This window comes from Helianthus annuus, chromosome 14 (genome assembly GCF_002127325.2).
Source record: "Helianthus annuus cultivar XRQ/B chromosome 14, HanXRQr2.0-SUNRISE, whole genome shotgun sequence".
Classification (NCBI taxonomy): Eukaryota; Viridiplantae; Streptophyta; class Magnoliopsida; order Asterales; family Asteraceae; genus Helianthus; species Helianthus annuus.
The window spans coordinates 154,548,507-154,566,803 of NC_035446.2; the positions used below are offsets into that span (position 1 = coordinate 154,548,507).

General features: G+C 34.2%; 2 protein-coding genes across 2 annotated transcripts; one reads left to right on the plus strand and one right to left on the minus strand.

Annotated features, from left to right (window-relative positions):
• Positions 1–667: 667 nt before the first annotated feature.
• On the minus strand, positions 668–3,267 carry LOC118486732 (UDP-glycosyltransferase 86A1-like). The gene is made up of 2 exons (XM_035983399.1): positions 2,526–3,267; positions 668–1,664 (listed from the first exon to the last, which is right to left on the minus strand). The coding sequence occupies exons 1-2, from the start codon at positions 3,115–3,117 to the stop codon at positions 748–750; spliced, it is 1,509 nt and encodes a 502-aa protein (XP_035839292.1). The 5' UTR covers positions 3,118–3,267; the 3' UTR covers positions 668–747.
• A 1,325-nt stretch (positions 3,268–4,592) lies between these two features.
• LOC110904459 (protein ARV 1) lies at positions 4,593–9,972 on the plus strand. The gene is made up of 10 exons (XM_035983400.1): positions 4,593–4,853; positions 8,069–8,181; positions 8,274–8,321; positions 8,785–8,874; positions 8,961–9,006; positions 9,116–9,198; positions 9,275–9,369; positions 9,462–9,528; positions 9,606–9,681; positions 9,758–9,972. The coding sequence occupies exons 2-10, from the start codon at positions 8,095–8,097 to the stop codon at positions 9,871–9,873; spliced, it is 708 nt and encodes a 235-aa protein (XP_035839293.1). The 5' UTR covers positions 4,593–4,853; positions 8,069–8,094; the 3' UTR covers positions 9,874–9,972.
• The last annotated feature ends 8,325 nt before the right edge of the window (positions 9,973–18,297 follow it).

Here is an 18,297-nt window from a genome sequence, read left to right on the forward strand (position 1 = left end):
GCTTGTGCTTGCATCCAAGCCATCAAATCAAATAAATGTGTAGGGTAGGGCTGTTCACGAGTCGAGCCAAGCTAGGGTAGGGTAGGGCTGTTCACGAGTCGAGCCAAGCTAGGGCAAGCTCGGGCTGACTCGATTATAAGCCGAGCTAAAAATCTTAGCTCGAGCTCAGCTTAGTTTTTTTCCGAGCCAACTCGGCTCAATTCGGTTTGGCTCGAATTTAAAAATAAATATTAATACATAGCTTTTAAAATTCAATAGTCTAAGATATAATCAATAGTTCAAAATGACATATTCAAAATAAGTTCAACCTACTATGTTACAATCGCAAATCAAGTTTAATCAAATACAAAATTAGTTTCAAATCTCAACGAAATATATTATAAGTTCATTGGCATCCTAAGGGTGTACGGGGTGGGTTAGGCAAACCCATCGGCAACCCCACATGCCGAGAGGCATGTCCACCGCCAAACCCCACATGCCGATCGGTACAACTTCACGAGATACGAGGTTTATGTATAGTTTACAAGATTAAACAACTAATGAGGATGAACTAAATGTTTAAATTGTTTTATAATTTTCACAACAACTTGTTGATTGTAGATTTGTAGTTGTCTACGCGAAAATTTATTTATTTCTAACATCAGTAAAAATATATATTACAGAATGATACAAAAAGATCTTTATTTGTTACACTAAACAAAGAAACTAAATTTGCTTATTAACAAATGTATATCTCAAACACACACTTTACTTCACTTGGTTAGTTTTTAATATAACTTGACTAACGAAGTGGTCGAGATTTCTGTGGGACGATCCACCCGTGGCCAATGCATCTTGTAATGTTCTTTTAACTTTCTTGACTTCAGTCCTCAATTCATTTGACTTTTCTTGCATCATCAATTCTTTGACTTTCTTTGTGACTTCTTCCCTATCAACCAAGTTCTTTTCACATAAATTTATCCCAATTTTCCAATCATCAACTACTAGTTTCCTATTAGTGAATTGGTCGGTCAAAAGAGGAAGACAAATCATAGGTACCCCACACCATATGCTTTCCAAGATCGAGTTCCATCCGCAATGTGTCAAAAACCCTCCTACCGACTGGTGTGAAATAACCGCCTTTTGGTTACACCAAGGCACAATCAAACCTTGATCTTTAACTTGGTCTTCAAATCCAACAGGCAAAGCATTTGTGTCGGTAGAACTCACTAGATCAGGGCGAAGCACCCAAACAAAACTGACCTCGCTTTGTAATAGACCGCAAGCTATCTCTTCGAGCACATGTTTGCTAGTGTGAGCATAGCTACCAAAGGAGACATATAAAACTGAACCGGGAGGTTTGTTATCAAGCCAACGGGTGCAATCTAGCTCGCACCATAAGCTTGTGGACACAAGTTCTTTAGTGAAGTCGTTAGGGAAAATAGGGCCAATTGCATAGAAGGGTTGGGTTTGGTTTAGTGTTGAAATTGTATATGGTTCAAGCTCTTGTATTGTGTTACATATGATGATATCGGCACTCTTTGTGTTTTGAAACAACGCCTTATGTATGATGCGATGGAGAATGGTATTCGTATTTGTGGCTTGTAGATATGACATCAAGTCGGTTGGTTTGATTGATCCGGATCCAACCCCCGGTATGTAATCTATGGCATCATCAAACTTATCTAATAATCACAAAAACAATGTATATTGTTAGTACTAACTTGGGTCCCTATAAAAAACACTTTATTTATTTGTAAAATAACATTAGTTACAAAACTATAGAATACTTAACCAAAAAGTATACAATTTCAACAAATATTAAACAACAACAATATTTTTTGAATGGAAAAGCAACAAAAGTACAAAACATATAGATAATATTCATCTACAAGATAAAGATATATGGGCATCAAATAAGTACAAAGGAAGAAGTAACATCTGGGCTGTATGCACCTTGAAATCCCGGTTACAAGGCTTCTAAAAACAAGAATACATGAAGACAAACGATTCGTTTATATTTGTTATTTTTTAATTAAACAACAAAGTAACTATACCATATATATATAGAAAAAGTGTACCATACAATATGCCTTAACGTACGAAGCGTACGCAATGTCAAATTCGCATGTTAGAGACTAGAATCGCATGTTATAGAAACAAGAATCGCATGTTTGTGTGTGTATATAAATCGCATGTTGAAGCCAATAGAAGTCGCATGTTGTAGAAAAAAAGAAATCGCATGTGTAAAGAAAAATTCGCATGTTGTAAGGCAATCTCGTACGCATTATACGTTAAGGCAATTTGTACAATAACCGGCCTCTATATATATGTGTGTGTGTGTATATATATATATATATTAAATTTGCAGGTGGTTTAGAGATGTGGGAACTACTTCTAGGGTGGTGTTTGATTAGCGGAATGTTTTGGAATTGGAATTGCAATTTGTATAGGAATTATAAATTGAAAGAATTAGGTTTGGAATTTAAACATATTTTTACCAGTTTTAGCAAGTTAAAAAAGTTTGATGAAAGGTATATATGTACCAAGTGGATCATAGTGTCCATTTTTCTTGAGCAAATCCAAGTGATGATACAAATTCAAAACCAAAGCAGGTTCAGTCCAGAACGATATATTCACCAACTTATACTTCTTCGATATCATCAACGGCCACACACAGAAACTATCAGCTATCAAACATCCGATAGACGGGTCATCTTTCACCAAACTCCCCACAAGTTTGTCCACGTGAGCCGAAAACACATGGAAAAGACACTCCATGAACTGGTCATGGTTCAGTGATCTATCAAACTCTACAGGAAGTCCGTCACTCACAGTTGCATACCTTATATCCAGACCAGATTTGCATGCCTCTTCAAAAAGATTGCTGCTAGATGAAGAGTTGGTGATGCTATGGTGGACAGATTCAGTGTTGATAAAAGTGATGGTGAAACCTTTGGATGCTAGTTTGACGGCAAGATGAACGGATGGGATGAGGTGGCCTTGGAGAGGGAGTGGTATGAATATGGCATGAGGGTTTTTAGTTATCTGATCAGCCATTCCTGTTTGGTTTGCATAAACTCCTTGTGTTGTGTGGGTTATATAAGGGTCCTGTTGGGACTTACTCACAATTAACATGATTTCACAGCAAAGCTACTAATATTGTTTAACTATAAAAAGTAACAAATGTATACAACTAAATAAATTGTTTGTCTTCATGTATTTTTGTTCTTACCTTTTAGGGACCTCATCTCTTAGGATGAGGTTTTTTTTTTCGGCTACTGATGCCCAGAGCCCAGACGTTACTTATTTGATGAGCTCCTCTTGTAGATGAATGTTATCTATAAATATTTGTTGCTTTGCCATCAAAGAATATTATTATAAAATACATTCTAAGTTATCCCTGATTTCCATACGTTTAGATCAAATTCCATCGTCCACAGGCACCAATAGGTGTACCCGGGTTTATTGTGTTATGGGTGTGTTTAAACATGCCCCTCTCGCCTATTGAATATACCTCGTGTAATAGAGGAAATATTTTTAGTGATGGGTATCAATCTTAAATTTACAAGAGAAGGGGGATATGTTTAGCAATACCATTCTTATTGTTTAACTGATATTTCTTTTATTAGTATTTTCTAATAAGTTTTCGATGCTAATGTAGGTATATATGTCTACATAGATATATCATTTACGAGATTAAGTAGTTAGTTCATACCTTGGTTATTACCTAGTTCTAAAGCATTCTATTTGTTAATTGTAATTTTGTTCTATATCCTTAACTGAGATCAGTGGCGAAGCTTGTCCCGAATGACGGGGGGTCGAAAACGTATATACCCAAAAATTTCTATACGAAAACTACATATATAACACTATTGAGCGAAAAGTTCGGGGTTCGGACGCCCCCCGGCCCCTTCTATACTTCGCCCCTGACTGAGATCTCACAAGCACCTAATTTACATCATGTTGTTTTTATTTAGAACGGCTACTACTCCTAATATACTTCTTTTACCTACGTGTACATGCGTCTTACATGATTTGAACCCTCTACCTCTTAAATACTGAGAAGACATCATACCACCAGAATGTCACTTTGGGGACACATCCAGTCATTTGTCAAGGACAAATTGCTTTTTGTAAAAAAAAATAATAGTAATATGTTGCCCCCAATGATGAAATTGACATATGACTAGGAAGACCAGAGTTCTCAATTTTTAGATTTATGAGTGTTCATGATTCATAAATACCGGTATGTCTTTACGATAACTTATGTTTATTAGTTGATACTAGGGTGTTAACGAGCTTAGTTGATCCTAAGCTTACAAGTAGGAGTTCCGCTCATTTAACTTAACATAGCTCGATCTCGCGTATGACTATTACTCAAAATAAGCTGATAGCTCTTTACATTTTATAATGATAGCATCATATAACCAAAGTTTATACAAACACTATTGTTGTCTAGATAGAAATCCTAGTTTATCAGTAATCCGTCACTTGACATAAAAACTTCCTATTTAATTGCCATAAAGTGTAAATACAATTAAGCAAATTCTTTCACTACACTGGGCTAACATGAAGCCCATGTAGATCGCTACAAGTACAATATGGGCCGAAAAGTGAAAAAGAAAATCGACAGTTTCTTCTTCTTCTTCTTCTTCTTCTTCTTCTGTATTTTCTGTTTTACTCTTGTTGCCCTAAATCCTTTATATCTAGATTCTGGAATCCTGAGGATTAAGGTTCGGTCTTGGCGAAGAGATTACACAGTCAGTTCCAGGTAACGAGGGAGAATTTCTGGAACCCTAGCTTAACCATCATGTGAGATCGGATCGAACAAGAAGATGTTGTAGAAATTAACAACTAAAGTGGAACCCTAGGTTTGCATTTCTTCTTCTTTTTATTACATTTCACTACTTTCATACTCACTGATGATATGTTTAGTTACATTTTGGTTTTGCAATGCCTTTGTTATTCCCATTGTTGGTTCACATACCTGTTATTAGTTTCTCTAATATTATTGAACCATACAATTATTTTGTGGTGGATTGGATTGGCGGTGAAGGTTAAATGAGGAAGCAGGCATTTCATCCTAAATGTTTAAGGTCACATTAAATTATCAACCCTTTTAGTTTAATTTTTCTTCCATTCTATTAGATAGTGGGTCAAATGCACCAAGTTAAGTATGAGACCTGTATTCATCAAACCAGATTTCTAGTGCTCTTGGTTTTTTTATAAGCAATAAGAGCACCAAGGTGACACGGTTTAGAACCATGGCGCAAACCACAAAAGCGCATCGGTGAATTTTGTTATACAGTTTTTGTATATTCTCCATAGGTTTCTAGAATCATCAATATTTAGACACAAATAAGCTCTATATATGGTTTAATATCTAAATAATTTGTATGTACAACCTAAAAAGCCTTCCGTACAACATTCTGAAGCTCCATAGGTGTCTACATCTACCCTCCTCTGACCCTACTAGACCTGGCAAACGGGTCGGGTCGGGTTGGGTCGGGTCATGGGTCAAGACGGGTTTGGGTCGAAACGGGTTCGGGTCGAAACGGGTTCGGGTCGAAACGGGTCAATTAAAATAAGGGTTGTTTTGGTTCGGGTCAAAACGGGTTCGGGTCGGAACAGGTTCGGGTCAGAACGGGTTCAGGTTGAAAGGGGTCCGGGTCAGAACGGGTTTCGGGTTGGGTCGGGTCGGGTCGGTTTGGTTAAAAATTAAAAAAAAAAAAGCAGAGAGATTGTACATCAAGTGGATCCATCTTCACCTCTTCATAATATCATCTTTGCATCACTGATGAAATTTCCACTATAAATTCATTGCAAAGTTCACATCTTGCAATGATTAGAACAAAGCTCATGAAACTTTATTATATCCATCATCTGCAGAGAATATGTTGATTAAATCCAATAAATATTCTCACGATGTTGATTCTACTTCCAAGATAGTGTCTATTATGATGACATTCTGGCTGAGGATTCAAAATGTTGTCTAAGAATCGTGAGAGGGTTAAATGGTAACTTTTATGTTTATAGAAACTCTTTGCTTGTTAAGAATATAATTCTTGTAAGAAATTGTAGGTTGAAACAGTATGTCAAAAGTTTATAGCAGAAGAGTGTTATCCTTAGACCTGGCAAACGGGTCAGGCCAGGTCGGGTCATGGGTCAAAACGGGTTCGGGTCAGTTTTTTTTTTTTTTTTTTTTTTTGGGGGGTCAGTATTTCAGTTTTTTTTTTCGGCTTATAATTTCTGCGAATAACTTTGTACCGGATGTGCAAGATCTCGATTCGTATAACTTGTACTCTCCTGATTCGTATAACCAATCAGATCTGTGTATAACCAATCTGCAGCGAATGTCTAATCTGCAGCGACTAAACGACAAAATTCTGAGCGAAAAATTCTGCGGATGAATTTTACTAAACACGTGCAGATCTATAAAACCGATTTAAACTGTGGTTTCGTGATCGTGACTGTCCCCACTATTTTCCGAATATAACAAATCAACTGCAACAAATTCTGCACCAGTGTTTAAATCGTGGTTTCGTGATCATGGTTTTGTGAACGTGTTTTTGCGTCAAATTCTGCAGTGAACTGCAACAAATCAACCTTTAATTCTGCAACCGAACTAAAATCTGTCCAAATTTCAGCGAATAACAGCTGCAAATTTCAGCAAATAACAACTGCAAATTCGTGATGAACTTAAATCGTAACAAATGGAATCCAGGTTCGCAGTAACAGATTCGTAATCGTTCTGGATTCGTATCAAACTGAATTGTTACTTCAAGTTCGTAAAACACTGTTGGGTTAGGATCAGCGGACAAACACTGCAGTGACGGATTCACAGATACACTGAATATCCAATTCGAACTTCTGTGTATATTGAACTGCAGATTGTGTATCCCTGCTTTGTACGAAGTCTGATTTCGGGGTTCGTAACTTCGTATAATGACTGAGTACCAAACAATCAGCTGGATTCGTACCAATGTTACTTCGTATCAAATTGGCTTCGTATAAAAGTCTCTTCGTATCAAACTCCTAGCTTCGAAACGGTGCGGGCCGAAACGGTTCGCGTCGAAACGGTTCCTGTCGAAACGGTACGCGTCGAAACGGTACGCGTCGAGGCGGTTCGCGTCGAGACGGTGCGCGTCGACACGGTGCGCGTCGACACGGTGCGCGTCGACACGGTGCGCGTCGAAACGGTGCGCGTCGAAACGGTGCGCGTCGAAACGGTTCGCGTCGAAACGGTTCGCGTCGAAACGGTACGCGTCGAAACGGTACGCGTCGAAACGGTACGCGTCGAAACGGTTCGATTCGAAACGGTACGAAACTCGTCCCGAACCGAAACTCGTCTCATGCGGAAACTCGTGCCGGCCAGAAACCCGACCCGAACCGACCCCGTTCCAATCCAAAACCTGCGTCGTGTCGAAACCCGACTCGGCCCGAAACTCAATTTGAACTAAACCCGTTCCGATCCAAAACCCGTTTCGTGCTGTAACCCGTCTCGTGCGGATACTTGTGCCGGCTCGAAACCCATTCCGATCCGAAACCTGCCCCGTTTCTTTAAGACACTAACCCACATCGACCCATTTCTTTAATGTTGTCGACCCGCTTTGACCCGAAAATAACAAGATGGAATTTCAAGTGACCCATTATGACTCATTTAGTTAAAATATCTTACCCAAACCAACCCATATAATTTTAAAAGCAACCCAAATTGACCCACTTGGAAGGCTTTGGGTCAAGATTGCCCCCTCTAGACCCTACCTTAGCTTTGCTATTGGTGGGATTTACTGAGTATGATGATGATGTAGTTTCTCACCATATGCATACCACTTTTATTCTTAAAGAGGTTGTGATCCTTGGTTATATACCATTTTGTCATGTAAAAAAGGCAATATAGAAAATAGACAGACAAAGCATTCGACTTTTGCAGTCTGCAATTTTGTAATAACATAATTGAACAAAATAACATTTTAAGTACATATATTTTATAAAGATTATAATAACTTTGAAAAAAATTATTTATGTTGTTTATATGAAGTATTGATTCCCAATGGTTCTCAGTCTTGTTTAATATGGCTTTCAGGAAGAACAAACCTTTGATTGAAAGAGATGAATTTCCGATGTGTCCAATGTGGACATCATATAAAAAGTCTATATGTGCAATATTCACCAGGAAATATCCGCCTCATGAAATGTGTAAGTTATATTAAAGATCATTCAATCATAACTCGAATGTCTTGCTGCTTTAGAAGCTATTTTATATAAAAGATTCATCATTGTGATAACAGCAAAATTGCCGAGCAGTTGCAGACGAGTACATTGAATGTGAAATCATGGTAAAAAGGCCTACTTTATATTTTATGTATGTATCATATATCCGTAACTTGGTTTGGACTCTAGACTAACCCTATGCAGTTAATATCGGTGATATATCGGTGAGATATCGGTTATATCGGTCATATCGGTCCCCTAGTAAAATATCGGTGTCAAATATCGGTACCGATATTATCGGCGATATTGACCGATATTTGACCGATATAACCGATATCTCACCGATATCTCACCGATAATAACCGATATATCACCGATATTTGACCGATATAACCGATCTATCACCAATATATCACAGACTTATTATTTAAATTGTATATATGTAAATTTTGCATTATATTAAAATTACCGATATCCCACCGATATCTCACCGAGATAACCTATATCTCAAATATCGGTCCTTGACCGATATCCGATATTTTACCGCATTAACTGCATAGGACTAACCTTCATCTTTACTTTCTTTAGATTCTTTTAATTGATTTGATTCTTCACAAGGCGAAGGCATATAGACATCTGTTCTACAACATGTTTGATCCAAAAGCCATGAACTTTGAGGTGCGTAGCGTCTGCTACATATCACTAAGATACAATTAGTTGCTTAAAAACCTAATTAGTGATTAAGCTTATCGTTTTCATTGCAGGGACTAATGTGGAAATTGACATTTTGGTTTCTCATCTTAGATGCCTGTATCCATTTTACACACTTGATAATGCTTTAACCGTACAAACTCATTCAACTAGTAATATAATAATCACATACTCAGTCTTGTTAATCGGTTGACCTTAGCTACCTAAGACAGAATCTCGATTTTACTTGCAAATAGTGGATATTCAGCTTCGTATCCAAGCTTAGCTTTGCTGATCTGGGGATGTGGAAAGGTCTGTGTATATTAGTTTTCATGCTTAGATATCCATAACGTTAAATATCGAACTCTAATCCCACTTATGATTATAGATATTGCTGGACGCTTTTGTTGGAAACCTTTTGTTTATTAGTATTTTACTTCTTGGAACAAGATCGTTATTGAATGCGTTCTCCGAAGTCTCCAGGTAAGCAGATTACATTCTCTATTCAATACTTAAGATTTATTCAACCTTTTTTGTTTAAAATTTTGGCTGGTCATACATTGATCCCTTTTCAGGTACAAAAACATATGGCTAGCGATCCTTGCGTCAAGCTACTTAAAACTATTCCTTATAGCAATGATGGTACGAAATAATGTTTATACCCTTTTCCAGAATCTATGCATATGGTATCGTATTAGTCTGATATCGAGTTTGATTAGGTGTGGGAGTTTCCTTCTTCGGTGATTTTCATAATCGATATATTTGTCTTGTCATCGAACACGTTGGCTTTAAATGGTAAGAGGTACATTTTAAAACGTTTTATTTAATTTCATAAAACGAGGTATTGTTTCTAACTAGGTGTAGTTTCCAGTGATAAGCGAGTCAGCGATGAGTAAATGCTTTGGTGTTTGCCTGTGTGCACACGCTGTCAAGTTTCTAGTGAGTTTAGCGCTAAACATTCGCCTTGCCAACTTAATCACGCTATGAACCGGTACAGGAGATATAATACAATTGATTAATGTATACTTTTCAAGCATGTATAATAATGTGTTTTCTTTATAATAATTGATGTATTTTATTTATTTATACTTGTGTTTCTAGAGCTTTGGTCCATGAAGTACATGTTTCATGACATGTAGCAAATAAACAATTTGGCTTTACTTATTTTAATCAATCTAATTCAATAAATAAGGAAAAAATATCATTTTAAAAAACTAAAATTCAAATCCACGTATCATTTCATACCCATGGGCCACGGCCCACAGATCACGCTGACGTTGGATACGACAAGGCGTGTTTTGTCGTACCAACCCACCAATATCCATCCATAGACTTTTAACCCTTTTAAAATTAATTAATATCTGGCAAGCTACAATTATATACATCTAATCTAAATATGGTGGATCTGGAAGATGTCGGTGAGGAACAATCCCTACATTGGATACACACAGATTGTATCATAACAAATACTTAAACTACGATCAAAACTGGTAAATCTCTTAAAAAACGTGAATTTATACCGTCACGTAACATAAGACGCAAACTTATAACGACCCGTATTATAAAATCGAGTGGGTGAAAGTGAGATTTTTTAAAGTTTTTTTCAATAGTTTTTAGAAAGTGGGGGCAAACCCTATGTTGCGAGAAGCAAACAACGACCAAAACCGTGAAAATCGTAAAACAAAAACGTAACGGAAACGACTCAGATTGGCAAAGAAAACTTGGCCGGACCAATGAGATTGTAACATGTGAAGGTGCATGTTAGCAATACCACACTATTCTTAAGATCCTGCCACATTTGTTATTATATAGTAATAGTAATGGTCTACATTTTCCCAATCACTTTGTCAAGTGTTTTATGTGAAAAATACACTATACACAAGTTATCAAAACTAAATGTATGACCACTAGAAGCCTACAGTGATATTGTATCTTAAAGCTTTGTTGTCACATTAGTTTCCACCATTGGTGCTATTTTAAAAAGATAAATTATAACTCAAATGTTTTTAACTAGGGGTGTTTTTCATATGGAGATCCTACAAAGAGGTAACATGTTTATTTTTCAACTTAGCACAAATAAACTGATTTTATTTAAACGTTTACATTACGCCCCGCTTGCGGTATGCGCATATAATGTATATATATGTGTAGGCGTTTTTGGGGCAAAAGTGAAAGTGCACCAATTTTAACATTATTTTACTAATTTCGTGAAAATAACGTTAAAAGAGGGGGATGATTAATCATGCATCATGTGGTGGCATTTGTCATTTGATAGCCGAAAGACAAGAGGGTACATGCATTAATCGGCAGTTGTCTCAATTGTTTAGTGTTATGTGTCTTATGTCCAAGTCTTGATGCAAAACTACTATCAAGCCCGGGGTCACACTGGAAGCAGCCTCTCTATTCCTACAGGATAGAGGTAAGGTTGTCTACATCTTGCTCTCATCAGACCCTACCTTAGCTTTGCTATTAGTGAGATATACTGAGTATGATGATGATGATATCTGAATGTTTACACCAATTTACCCTTTGGTTTGAAATTAATAATTTTGATTATCTACTAAAGTCTTTTTTTAGATAAGTAATTTAGTGTTAGTCACAGTAGGTAAAAAGTTATTAATGTTGGTTAATTCATGTATGCATGATGTTATAGTCATGGTAGGGTGTCATGTTATTATGTATGATGCATTCATACATGAGTGCATGGAAGGTGCTAATGGATAACTTAGTATCATGGCACATAGTCAGGGCTGAGTCAGATACACTGGAAGATCAAACCCAAGACCCTACCCTCCCTCAACTACCTCTCGTTGTTCGGTCAAGTGTCTACAATCAGGCGGACAGGTAGGCTACTTTTAAACTAATAAATTTAATTCGATCATTATATTTGGGTTTTTGTACAACAACAAACTTAGAATCATCTCAAATAGTCTAAACCTACTTCTAAATATGTATCATCAAACAGTCTAAACCTACTTTTAAATATGTATCAATATCTACTATAAAGCTAAAACTCTCAACCACTTTGAAAAACTATACATCTTGTTACCTCCAAATTATAGGCACTTTGGTAATCACTATCTTAGTAATGTTATATGTATCTATATATAGGAATTTTTGTGATTTACTAGTGATCTCTCTTTAGGAAGCAAAGAAAAAAGTCACTATCCGTTTTAGATAATGTCATGGAGTATGAAATGCTGGTTACCGACGGACAATGCCGTCAGATTTTTTGGCAGCGGGTAATCTCATTTACTATAGATAACCGACAAATGTTACCAAGGGATCACTGGTGGCCCACTTCACTATCACATTACTAATAACTATTGTAAAGTCGTCTCAAATGCTTGTTTTCGACGGTTTACTGACAGAATGTCTGCGCCAGTATACCTACGTTGCTTTAGCGATGTATCACCGATGGGTACCTTTATGTTTTACCAAGGGAACGTGCTCTAGGTAATTTGTCGATAATATTAATTACATTTAAGGAACTTATTAAATGTTATAAAAGTTATTAGAAAATAATAATAAGTGGTAAAAAGAAGGTAAATTACAAAATTACAATAGTTAAAAGGGAGATTTTTCCCTGAATTATCTACAAGACATTCCATCATATTTTATTTTTCAATCTCAATAAATGCTTATAACATGAATACTAATTTTGTTAACTTTTACTACATTCATTTAATTTGTAAGGTAAGATCGATGAACAAACGGTAGACTATATCAACATACCCATATACCATGCAGCGTCACAAGAACTAGACTTAATAGTTACCAAAATAGATAGAATGGAGTGGTTGCCTCACATTGCAGAACCTGAGACAAAGCATGCGGCCACACGTTTCGCATTGGGTATACGGGTTGGTGTGGAGGTCGTCTTCAAGGGCCACCTCAAAGACGAAACCATAGACAAGCTGTTCGATTCGTATAGCAAGAAACTAGAACAAGTACCCTTTGCGTATAGCGTATTGCATCCACAATGTTTGCAGTATTTGGAAGAAACAATAAATGTTATTAAAGAGTGAGAGCTACATTTTAAGTGTTATTAAATCTTTAAGTCTCATGTTAATTAAATTTTAAGTAGGTGTTTATCAAATCATTTGGTAGATGATGCAAGTGTACTGTGTACATCATGTGCCAACAAGTGCTTAACCAATAAAATTAAATTTATTGTTAACAATCTTTAACGAAGAACATGGGGGTGTGGGGCGGTAGTATATATTAAATTAAATTTAGTGTCGATTAAGACTTGAGGTCCAACCGTCCAAGCATAGATATGAAGAGGTGAATCTAGTTTATTATCATAAAACGATGATTATAGAATTTTCTAAGCTTACAATAATGATTATTTTAACCGGCTTAGACCCTGTTAATGTTTTCACATGGTTTTTGTGATTTTTTATGTGAATACAGATATTTCTTTGCACAAGTAATGTATCAAAAAAATTAGATACACTCGTTTTGTTGATATGTATAGACTGATATTTGTAGAACATATGTAAATATCGTCGAATATAGAAGAATTATCTTTAAACGTTGATGTTATGGTGAGTATGATATGATAATTGATGTTTGTGGACTACAAATTGTTATATAAGTATGAATCAGATAATCCATACACGATCCATGTGACATAATACGCAAACATGGTTGAGGATGAAAGACAACCAAGATTGCGAAATCTAGTTTGGTAGAATGCATCATGTTTGTCGATGCGTAATGTGCTTGAGCGAATTAATGATCGATTCTTCAATAAAGGATATGTCTCAATCTCACATAATGCCAAACAAAAATCTTTATTTTTTAGTATAAAAAGAAGAAATTATCATTTCACCATACCATTTGTTTAAAAATTTTTTTACCTAAAATATATTTTTAAAATTTTATATACTAAACTAATTATCATTTTTTTACCTTCGGTCATTTTGTTTCTCCTTTCAATTTGTTTCAAACGTAGTGGCGGACTTATAGTGTTAATAGGGGTAACACGGGCTACCCCTCAACCCCGTCTCCATAGTGTAAAAATACCCCTTAACTCTATTTCCGTATTGTAAAAATACCCCTTAACTCCGTTTCTGTTATATAAAGGATACCCCTGATCCTAAAAAAAATTGGGATACCTCTAACTTTTTGAGCTAGTTCCGCTAATCAAACGTATAAGATTATAATGGAGCTTCATTTGTTTATACATATCTCGTGGAGATTCATAAAAACAGTTTAACTGATTCTTTTTGTACCATTATGTGAAAAAATTGATATGATTGACAATTAATTATGCCTTGTATTATGATCACTATTTGTCCATCTGCTTATTTTCCCTTCTACAAAAAAAAAAAAAAAAAAAAAAAGAAGAAGAAGAAGAAGAGAAAAGAAAACTATAAATAAATAAACAAATAAACTAATTTTAATATGACATTGGTTATTAAAAGCGGTTTTGTTTGGAAACTAAGACAAGTAGACAAATTTATGTTGAATATGTTCACTATTTTTTAGTTTAAGAATATGGATGCTAATCTTTTAAACCAAAAGGTTTTTAAATTGCGAAGGGTATATGTTATCTCGTTATATGCTAACTATAATTATATGTCTATATACATACATAACATATACTATATGTCTATATACATAACATACATATAAATGAATGTATATATGTGTGTGAATTATGCATTACATGTGATTTTTTTAATATGTGTGAAAAAAATATTTTTTATATGACTTTTGTGATGTTCCATCTTTTGTAGGGATGAAAAGCCACAGGCAGGCTCACTAAATGCGACTTTTAAGACAAAACTCTTTGAGACAATAAGAAGTCCATTTTAGATAATTTTATTTAATAATTAACTCATTTTCTTGTAAAACAAGAAAACAACATCAAGAATAAACTAAAACCAGATTTATATGACCAATCCTCTCATCATGGTGGTGTCCGGAGCCCTCTAATAATTAGTAATAACAAACATAATAATCATGAGAGCCAAAATTAATGTTACCAATCATCGACTCTCTTTCGAACTTGGTAAAACGCTAATAATATTTTTCATTAGTTACACTAACATTGATCTTTTATTAATATTAAAATTTATACGTTCAATTATACAACCCTATATAAGGTTGAGGGTTTAAGTGTTATAGTAGATAAAAATGTGGATTCAAGAATCAAGAATAAGATTAGTGGGTGTGTGTGACTTGGTCGGTCAAAAAATTGACGGTTTATTTAAAAGTTTATATTTTGGGTGAATAGTATGAACTTTTATATATTTTTTTAAAGAATAAATCAAATAATTAGTTTGTTTTTTAATATTTATACTGTCATATAAGGAAAAAGAAAAACAACATAACGCAACATGTACGCCACTTTTTATCTAGAACTTCAACCAAGGTACACGATAAAGAAAAGTAAGTTGACGATATTAAACCACTAATAACTTGTTTCTATGTAGCCTTTAAAATTAGAGAACTTCAACCAAGGTACACGATAAAGAAAAGTAAGTTGACGATATTAAACCACTAATAACTTGTTTCTATGTAGCCTTTAAAATTAAAATTGACTGGCCCTTTGTCATTTAGTAACTGTGTGTCCAAGAAATCAAGAATGTGTCTACAATAAATAGTAAGGTATAAAAAACAGTTTTGGAAATATAATGTCTTATTTACAAAATAAATAGTTTTTAGTTTTGAGGTGATTATACATATAAAACACTAGGTTATAACCCCGTGTATTACACGGGTTGAGTAAATAAATTTATATACTAAATAATAAAACATTATATCTTTAAAAAACTTTCTTTATTGCACGAGTTGAATAAATATTATTTTATATATTAAATAATAAAAAGTTATTTATATAAGAACCATATTGCACAGGTTGATTTAATGTAATTTTATGTACCAAATAAAAAAATTATATCTTTAAAACCACATGTATTACACGTGTTGAATAAATGTAATATTGTTTACCAAATAATAAAATAACACATATTTAGAAAAACCTCATTTATTACACGAGTTAAATAAATGTAATTTTATATAACAAATAATAAAAAAAGTTAGTAAATGTAATTTTGTATAGTATTTAATATATTAATACAAAGTTTGGTTTTCGTGATAAATAATTTGTTTTATTTAAACTGTTTTAAATTAACAATTTACAATTTCGGTTACTAGAAAAATAGAAGAATGGTATTCGAAATTTAAAGTAGGATAAAATTTAATATTAGCTCATCATTCATTTATTTATTTAATTAATATAAGATAAGTTTGGAAGTGAGACGAGAAAATGATAAAATAATAACTACAATGAACGACATGTGTCACACATTAATGTTTTATGTTGAACAAATCTAATTTTATATACTAAATCACGTGGTTGAACAAATCTAATTTTACATACTAAATAATAAAAATGTTATATCTTTATAAATACTAACGGATATACTCGATGGATATGGTGATAATTAACTTTCAAGTAGTGTTTACTTATTATAACATTTTACTTTATTTTGTTGTTTATTATTAGGTTAGAAACTTGTGAATTACACAAGTTATAATATTTTACTCTAGTTTTATATATTTATTAACAGGTTAGAAACTTGCGTGTTATACGTGGTTGAATCAATGAAATATAATGATGATAATATTATAAGTGTTTTTGAGAAATAAATTATAAGACAATTCTAATTTTATATACTACATAATAAAAAAAAAGTTATATCTTTAAAAGTACTGACAAATGTATTTGATACGCGATAGATATGGTGATAATTAACTTTCATGTATTGTTTACTTATTCAAACATTTTACTTTTTCTTTTGTTATTATTAGCTTATAAGCTTATGTATTACACAGATTATAATATTTTACTTCGTTTTTATTTATTTATTAAATGTTAGAAACTTATGTATTACACATGGTTGAATCAGTGTAATAGAATGACGATACTATTGTAAGTGTTTTTAAGAAATAAATTATAAGTTAGTGATGTTGTGGCTAAATAATTATAAGAGTAAATTGTCAAATCATCTCTGAGGATAGGGCATGTTTGCAATTTTCATCCAAAACAACTTTTTTTATACCATATAGTCCTTTACTTTTGTGATTTTTTGTCATTTTCATCCAAACAGCTATTTTGTTTTATTTTTTCTATTAAACGTTCGAATGAAAATGGCAACACGTCTCAAATCTCAGGGACGATTTCGGCAAAAAAAAGTCAGACGTTTGAATGAAAATGACAAAAAATCCCAAAAGTAAAGGACTATATGGTATAAAAAAATTATTTTGAATGAAAATGACAAACATACCCAAACCTCAGAGACGATTTTGACAAATTATAAATACTATGTATATTAATGATATAATAAATAGTTTGATATAAATATTATATTAGAAAATAGGAAAAAATCATCATAGTATAAAGAATATTAGATATCTTAAAAAACATATAATATATATAAGTATAAATTTATATGGTTAATTGTTGTTATATATCAAAGAATCTATATCTATATTAGTATTAATTAACTTTAACTATTATTCTATAGTATTTTTTTTGAACGGCCAACAAACTCAATCCCGAGCATTCTCGGGGCACCCACTGGACAAACGCACTACAAGAACAGGGCACCTTTAGCGGCGACAGGTGTCGCCGGTATTAACCACTTTTGTCGCCGCTATTGACTATTAGCGGCGACATGTCGCCGGTAAAGCATCACCGGTATTGCTGGGCCGCTATTGACCGGCTGTCGCCGGTAAAGAAAATTGTCGCCGGTATTAATCCTACACCTTTAGCGGCGACACTTGTCGTCGCTAAACGTGTCGCCGGTATTAACGTTCGTCGGTAAAGGTTGAAAGGCAATAGCGGCGACACATGTCGCCGCTAAAAGTCTGTTTTTTTTTAATACAGCAGCTGTATATACAGCTGCCTAACCAGTTTTACGGCCGAAAAAACAAAACCTGCCTATTTTCAAACAACGCAAGCATACACAATGAACATAATCAACATATAATTAAAAACTACGTTTAAGTCGTACATTATATCCTACAACGTTTAATTAAATCCAAAGCATACATTAAAAACAAGTCACTCATCGTCATCGTTATCATTGGGTTCATCGTCGGATTCATTATCGAATAAGTTGTCAGAATCGTAGTCTTTTGACTTTCCTTTTCCTTGTGAAGCAAGATAGTTGTTAAGTTGGTTCAAAAATGACGGGGTTTGGAACAAGCTGTTAACAAAATCCTACAATAATAGATAGCAAAACGTATATTAGCATATTAATTAACGCTACCAACATATATTTAACAAGGAAACATGCGTTCGTTTGTCATTTTTTAAATTGCGCAGTTTACCTCGGAAAAGGGTTCTAGCGTCCGAGCTTGCGAAGACGACATGTTAGATGACGAGTGCGA

Bases quoted from the DNA above. Each gene is read 5' to 3' on its own strand.
- LOC118486732 (XM_035983399.1), bottom strand. From the start codon at position 3,117: ATGTTAATTGTGAGTAAGTCCCAACAGGACCCTTATATAACCCACACA. The intron at 1,665-2,525 runs GTACATATATAC...TGTGATTATTAG, and splicing joins TGGACACTATGATCCACTTG to ATAAGTTTGATGATGCCATA.
- LOC110904459 (XM_035983400.1), top strand. From the start codon at position 8,095: ATGAATTTCCGATGTGTCCAATGTGGACATCATATAAAAAGTCTATAT. The intron at 8,182-8,273 runs GTAAGTTATATT...TTGTGATAACAG, and splicing joins ATATCCGCCTCATGAAATGT to CAAAATTGCCGAGCAGTTGC. The intron at 9,007-9,115 runs GTATCCATTTTA...TAGCTACCTAAG, and splicing joins GTTTCTCATCTTAGATGCCT to ACAGAATCTCGATTTTACTT.